Source organism: Lactuca sativa, chromosome 9, assembly GCF_002870075.4.
Source record: "Lactuca sativa cultivar Salinas chromosome 9, Lsat_Salinas_v11, whole genome shotgun sequence".
In the NCBI taxonomy this organism is placed as follows: domain Eukaryota; kingdom Viridiplantae; phylum Streptophyta; class Magnoliopsida; order Asterales; family Asteraceae; genus Lactuca; species Lactuca sativa.
The window spans coordinates 8,033,505-8,040,960 of record NC_056631.2 but is presented as its reverse complement, the minus strand read 5'-3'; the positions used below and the strand labels follow the sequence as shown (position 1 = coordinate 8,040,960).

The 7,456-nt window shown below is 34.9% G+C and overlaps 1 protein-coding gene across 1 annotated transcript; it reads left to right on the top strand.

Moving 5' to 3' along the window:
• The first annotated feature begins 550 nt into the window (after nucleotides 1–550).
• Nucleotides 551–2,126, top strand: LOC111886457 (probable inactive patatin-like protein 9). The gene is made up of 2 exons (XM_023882704.3): nucleotides 551–1,682; nucleotides 1,763–2,126. Exons 1-2 carry the CDS (start codon nucleotides 744–746, stop codon nucleotides 1,988–1,990), a joined length of 1,167 nt encoding a protein of 388 aa, XP_023738472.1. The 5' UTR covers nucleotides 551–743; the 3' UTR covers nucleotides 1,991–2,126.
• Nucleotides 2,127–7,456: the final 5,330 nt, after the last annotated feature.

The window sequence follows — 7,456 nt, the reverse complement described above, 5'->3', positions numbered from 1 at the left end:
AAATATGTGTTTGATGGATCTGTAAGAGATTGATGATATAATCAAAGTTCGTATGTTTTTATGTTTTTATGGGTGATCTAACAATTTACTTTGTATTCTCCAACACGGACTACGTAAAAATAATACAGTAGATAGTAGAGAAGTTAATATGGACCTAGCAATTATATGACTATATATTAGGCCCAAATAAAGACAGAGGGCTAAGAAGGGACACAATATTAACAAAAATGTGATGGATTTATGTTTCGGCACCAGCTCTATTAACAAGTATAAGCTATCGAATTCAAAACATATATTTGCGACAAACTGTGAAACTCATAACTACGTGGATAAATGGTTAAATTAATTACCAATTGGAATCCGAGAAATAAATTCGATTAAACATATGAAATTCCACGCAATTCTCACGTGCGAAGAGACAGTGATAGGATGTACTATTTGCATAGAAAAAGGTAAACAAAGTAAATACTGCCGAGAGTACACAATTATCACCTACACCACCAAACACAGTAACATTGTCACCCCTTATATAAATACAACGTCCCACCACCTTCGTTCCACTCTTTACCCATACACACACAAACTGTGACACTGTTTCGATCGACCTTACTCCATTAATGTATTGCAGAAAGAAAGCGTGAGTACCGCTTGCCTATATATTTTTAGGCTACGATTTGGCTCTGATTTTGAGGGGAGTTTTGTTTTGGGGTATAATTTGATAAGATCTCAATCTCCTAGCGAAAATGGCGATGGAGATCAGTAAAATTACATTGGAGATATTTTCGAAGCTTGAGAAGAAGTGGCTGTCGCACTGTGAAGGCAGTAAGAAGACAAGAGTTCTCAGCATTGATGGCGGCGGAACCACTGGCATCGTCTCAGGAGCCTCCTTGATCCATCTCGAAGACCAGATCCAAGCAAAAACCGGTGATTCGAATGCTCGAATAGTCGATTTTTTCGACATTATCGCCGGAACCGGTATTGGAGCGGTTCTCGCTGTATTGCTTAATGCCGACGACGGTAATGGCCGCCCGCTGTTTACCGCCAGGGACGCGGTTAAGTTTGTGAACGATAGACGGACGGAACTGTTCAAAGTAAAAACTGTAGGCGTTTTTCGTAGGAGACTGATGTTTTCCAGTAAGAGCATGGATAGGATTTTGAAAGAGGTGTTAACCAGAGACGATGGTAAGGTGTTGACGCTGAAGGATACATGTAAGCCTCTCCTTGTTCCCTGCTATGATCTCAATAGTTCTGCGCCATTTGTTTTCTCTCGAGCCGACGCTTCTGAATCGGCTAGCTACGACTTTGAGCTCTGGAAAGTTATCCGTGCCACCTCCGCTGATCCGTCCATGTTCAAGCCGTTTCCGCTTACCTCACTCGACGGAAAAACCTCGTGCTTAGCTATCGACGGTGGCTTAGTGATGAACAATCCTACCGCCATCGCTGTCACTCACGCATTGCACAACAAACGCCATTTTCCTGCACTCACCGGTGTTGAAAACCTCGTAGTTATTTCCATAGGGAACGGTCTATTGAGCATATCGCCGAAACGGAAACTCGATCGTCACGGCCGATGCCTTAATTCATCCGTGGTAGACATTGCTCTCGATGGTGTATCGGAGACCGTTGACCAAATGTTAGGCAACGCATTCTGCTGGAACGACAGTGATTACGTCAGAATTCAGGTAACTTTTCTGTGAATAGAAGAATCATGCATATTGAGTTTTTTGGTTATGGGTAACTGACGCCGTTGAAGTTTTTGCAGTCGAACTGCTACACGAAGGGAAGCGTGGGACCGACATTGGAGGAGGTGTTGATGGAGAGAGGAGTCGAATCATTGCCGTTTGGCGCTAAACGGTTACTGACGGAGACTAACGGAGAAAGAATCGAAAGCTTTGTTCAGCGACTCGTGTCTTCTCGAAGGAGTAGCTTGCCGCCTAGTCCTTGTAAGGATGCCGCCGTTAGTGTTACTCCACTCGTTCACGGCCGGTAGGTGTTCCGTTTGTTAGTTTTAAGGTTTAAGTTTTAACCCATCTCGGGTTAAATTTTACCATGGTCAATAAAGTAACCAGTCTGTCGCTATGTGTAATGTCGAAAATTTTGAAACTTTTTGGTCTGTATTTATTTTATTATTCATGATGCTAAGTAACATTTTTAATTATAAAATTCTTCTTGTTTTCCGAACAAAATAAGTAAAGAAATAATTAAGTAGCTTCTTGGCTAATAAATGGCATTAAAAGCCTAGCAGATGCCTTGTAAAAGTAAGATTCCAATATCTAATAATACTTAATTATGTTAATGGCCCTCTTTTATTAAAGAATCAGATCTCGATGTATTTGTGTTTTATCGATCCCCCTCATCTCAATTTACCAATTAAATATCATTTTTTGATAACGACAAACTAACATGTAAAGGCGAAGTTTGCTATGTACTCATGAGGTAAATAATCAACACTAATGAAGAAGATTAGTAAAAGTGTGCGACATTTTACTAACGATAACATAGTAGAAACACCTTGTAACGATCACAATTGGCGGGAAACAATGACTTTCAAGATTAATACCCTCTGTAATTATCGCACCAGTCTTACAAAAACGTAACAAATAAATTTTGTTCTCAATAATAATCAATTACATTATGCTTTTCCAAATAAATAAACGTGATTATATACATTAGTTACCACTTTGAATGATTGTCTACGGATAATATTTTTTACATAAATATTTAAAAAAATCCATAAAATGTTGTCAATTGTCATGATATATTATTCCGTGTTTACCAATATGTTTATGTGTTTTACGTATCTACGAATATTTTGTGATGATATATTATTATGCTATATCACACCCTATTTAACTATTATTAGTTGAGGCAAGCTCATAAGATGTTAGATTATTTAATGACAATGTCATGTTTACGACCGCTACATGCATGGTCATCTGGATTTTGGATACGACATGTATTTGCATTATACGTGGCATGAGCATTATATCTAATCCATGTCATTATATATTTATTTGATGATGTTATTTTATCAATGGTCATTTTATTACACACGTTGTGAAAGGAAAACAAGGATAATGGTATAATTTGCCCACAAGGATTTTATGGGAGTTTGGGATGGGTATGTCAATGGTAATCCATGTTGTCCTTCAAAAATTTGCTCAATGGAATTTTTTTTGAAATTTTATACGATAGTGTAATTTTTCGGACATGTTACCTCTAAAATCATGTGTGGTGCTCTTGCGTATTGTTCTGGATCCGTAGTGTCATCCACCCCACTCAGCATAACCCATTGTTTTTACCCCACCTGCATATCAATGAGAAGTCAGAGTTTGGTGTCTTTTTTTGTTGGTGTTGTGTTTTTCCCTTAGACTTTGTAGTTTGGCACTTGGTTTCAAAATGGACATGTATTTGAGATTACATGTTCTCGAATAATTAGGATCAGATAAGTTACATTAGATGATATTGAAGAGTTATAAGATCTTTGGATTATAAGTATAACTCCGACAGATAACGATGACCATAGAAGTTGGTATTGCACCAATTTTCATGTTATGTATTTCTATCACAAACTGTATGCATTAAGGTAGTAACACAGTTATATGGGACCAAGTATGTTATGATCAGCTTTGGTCTTATATGTGACACATGTTAATTTTAGTCTTTTAACCACCTCAAATTACTGAAATAGGTGCTGGAACTAGAGAAGTACAAAAGTTTATTCACATAGAAAAATATTACCACTAAAACCACATTGTATTAGTTTATATATATACAAAAACGACAGCGTTTTTGCTAAATAAAACATGATTTTTATGTGACATAGGGGTGCTTCCAAGCATGGACCGTAAGCTTAAGTTTTGTCCTTAACTAAAAAAGGGGCAAAGGAGACAATATTATGAAGCTAATCACAATCTAAACAAGTACGATCTATGATACTAATATTTATCTAAAATCTGAAAAGAAACAAAGATAGCGTTATCATTGTTATATTGGAGCTGGTTAATTGTTGTTTTAAGTTAAAATTTGAATTAATTGTCCCCGAAGCTAAAGGGTTGCCTTCAGGAGAAAGAGATATGGGTAGGTATGCCCAATTATACTAAATCGCTAGATTAATCAACCCACTAACATAATAAAGTTGATTAAAGAAGAATTGTATCATTAAAAAACTGACTTCATGGGTAAGACTTAAAATACATATATTATATTAGAAGTATTAAACCACAATTGTGAAACAAATATATAAATCATGGTATAATTTAAAACACCATTTAAATTTCATAATATCGATATTGGTCAAAATCGAGAATAAGGTTATAAAATATCTCCCTGTTATTATATAAAAATCAATTTCAAAACTGTAATTCTTCGTAAGGTGATGTTAGGATTTCATTTTTAAATTAAATTATGTGTTCGATATTTTTTTTTTCCTTTTCTGTTAGGCACTTATTAATAATTTCTTTTAGAATTATGTACGTGATATTAATTATACAATATTATACGCCAACAACACAAATAAGTGATTATTAATTTCTTGTTTAGCTTTAAGTAGTTGGGTTGGCAATCCAAACTCTACTTATTGTGAAGACGAACACTCATTTGTTACTCAATTATGCTTGTTTTAAATATTTAAATACAGTTTTCTAAAATTTAGATTTAGAATTTGGTTGTATATTTGTAAATTTCATCTCCGTAATCAAGATTGTATGTTCGTTTTTGTTGGATAGAAAAGACAAATATATGAAATAAGACGATTATGATGGATCATATCTTATATTGTGTCTTCAATATATGTCTCACCAATAGGCATGAACACAGGTCCATATTTGATCCGACCGAACTAGGAACTAGAATAACCAAAAACCATAAGAACCAAGAATCGGAAGAACCAGGAAAGACAGCCTAATGGGAAATGTAGAACCATGAATTGGATCATCATGACCTAAATAGGTTTCGGCGCCGATCCTAGTTTTCGGTTCCAAAAATGGTCTTTCGTTCAATAAGTTTTTTTCCATTCTAATAAATTATTTTCCAACCAATTAAGTCTTTTTTAGCCCATTAAGTTGTTTTGCAACCCACTTTCAGTTTAGTTTCAATTTACTTATATCACATTTCAAACAAATACTAAGGTCAATCCAAAAGAAACTATACGGAAACTTCATATATTAAAACCAAAATACCAATAGACCAAAAGAAATAGTATCAAAAATTCATTTTAATCATTTGTCTAACCATAACACGGAAAAGAAAAAATCCAACCAAAAAAAAAAAAAAAACTTTAATCGTCTTCATTCCCCTTTTCCTTACTATCTTCTTCTAGCGCCTCCTACATCTCTATATAATTAACCAAAAAATATAGTTAGTATCTTAAACTTCTAACAAATAACACAATAAAGATTATAAAGATTTAAAGTTAACTTTATCTCATAATCTTTTAATATATCTTCAACATTATATATTATGGGTTTCTATTTTTAGAGCTAATATTGGGTACACACCAATGTCTCCACAATTGTTGTTGTCAAACACGTTCGATATTCATCTAAAACTTGACCGCAAGTGTTAAATGCGGGTTCGGATGCAATTGTTGACACTTGTATGGTCAAAATATGTAACAACAAACGATTAAAAAGTTATAATTAAGGCAATTAATGTATGAGCTAAAATATTATATACTACTAAATTAAATATTAGAAAATACATTTTTTCATACAAGCAACGATAAGAAAAAACAATGCATTTTTTCCATCAATCTAGAGTGTCGATTTTTTTAATAAAAGATACTTTGGACCCACTCAAATACTTTCTTAACTCGTTTTCATTGAAATTGAATTGGTTCCTTCTACATTTAAGAAATCGTAAAACAAATTGTTGTCGACATCACAAGTAGCAACTTCTTTTTTCCTTTTGAGTCGATCCGGCAATGTCATATTTTTCTTTGTAGGACAATCCAAAAAATTATTCTCAGTTAACCCAATTTTCTATCACCATTAATGGTGGTCGCAAGAGAGGGTTTTGGTGAAGAAATTATCAAAGAAAGCATAAAACGTTTCATTTTTTTGTGTGTTTGAGTCGTCGTCAACAGAGGAAGCGGTCGGCGACAGGATTTCAGTTTGTTCGGTTTAAACCTGTAACTGGTTAAAAAATACTTGTCTTTTGGCCTACCTGGTTATGCCCGTTTTTCAGTAGAACCGGTAACCAAATAACCCTAGAAGATAAGAACTAGGGAACCCATCCCCCCTATGTAGTAACATTATGGTTCGTTCTGATGCGGGTTCGGTTCCGTTTGACTAGTCTGAATGTGTTAGGTGCATTTTTGTAACGTCCTAGTTTTCCGAATAAATTGCTCATTTTTAAACTAGAATAAACACGTATTTTCATAAGACATAACCAAGGAAAAAACCCATTTGTTTGTAAACCGTAGTTCAAATTCAAATTTATAATGAAAAGTATCGTGGAATCTCAAATCATTAAACTATAAATGAATGTGTACAGTTACGCATTCACATTCTCACAAACTGATAAAGTACATGAAAAACATTTAATCCACAACTGTAAACACCAAACTTAGTGCCCAAAATTACCTCACACAACAATACACATACAATGTGTAACATCCAAATTTTACAACAAAATTTTTCATTTTTAATACAGGAAACCATCATGTATTATAAAGCCAGAGTCATAAAATCCTAGGTTAATCAGATACAAACATCCAAATCAGAGTATCAAAATGCGGAAAATCATAAAATCTGCAAGCTAAAGTGTACAGTCAAGCCTTCGCCTTTTCCGCGATCATCTGAAATACCAAAAGCATATTTAATCCACAACTGTAAGTACGAAGCTTTGTGAGTTTTCCAAAATATTATAAACAACTCAGCATAATAAACAACCATGGGTTATCATCAACCTTATGGATTAACAGCCCGTATTTCAGGGGTTATCAACAAACCTGAGGACTATCAGCAGCCCCGTGGACTCACAAATTTCCAAGAGTTATCAGGAGCTCATGCTCACATATAACATCAATCAATAAGGAAGACCCAGTTGGTCATCTTGCCTACACTACTACACAGGTAAATATAGTGAGAAGACACGCCTTGCGGATAACAGCTAGACACAACAACTCACACACAGAGTAGACAGGTACAACAAGTCACCTAATAGAAACAAAGAAATCCCTTTAGGTCTATACTCTTCAACCTAAATTTGACCAAAAGTCAATGGTCAACCTATGCCCCTCGTACAAGCTCCTTTACGCTTAACGTAGAGCTCTAGATGGAAACGGGCCAAGACTACGCTACACTCAGCGTAGAGGAATTTACGACCAACGTAGCAGCATAATGGTCAAAAATCTCATTAAGATCTTAATACATAAACTTAGCTCCTCAAATTTCCAGATATGAACCAAGGGAAAGTTCTAATGGATAAAGTCTCTGACTGTATCCATCTGCAT

Coding starts and splice junctions, on each gene's coding strand:
- LOC111886457 (XM_023882704.3), top strand. CDS start 744: ATGGCGATGGAGATCAGTAAAATTACATTGGAGATATTTTCGAAGCTT. Junction 1,683..1,762: donor GTGATTACGTCAGAATTCAG/GTAACTTTTCTG, acceptor AAGTTTTTGCAG/TCGAACTGCTACACGAAGGG.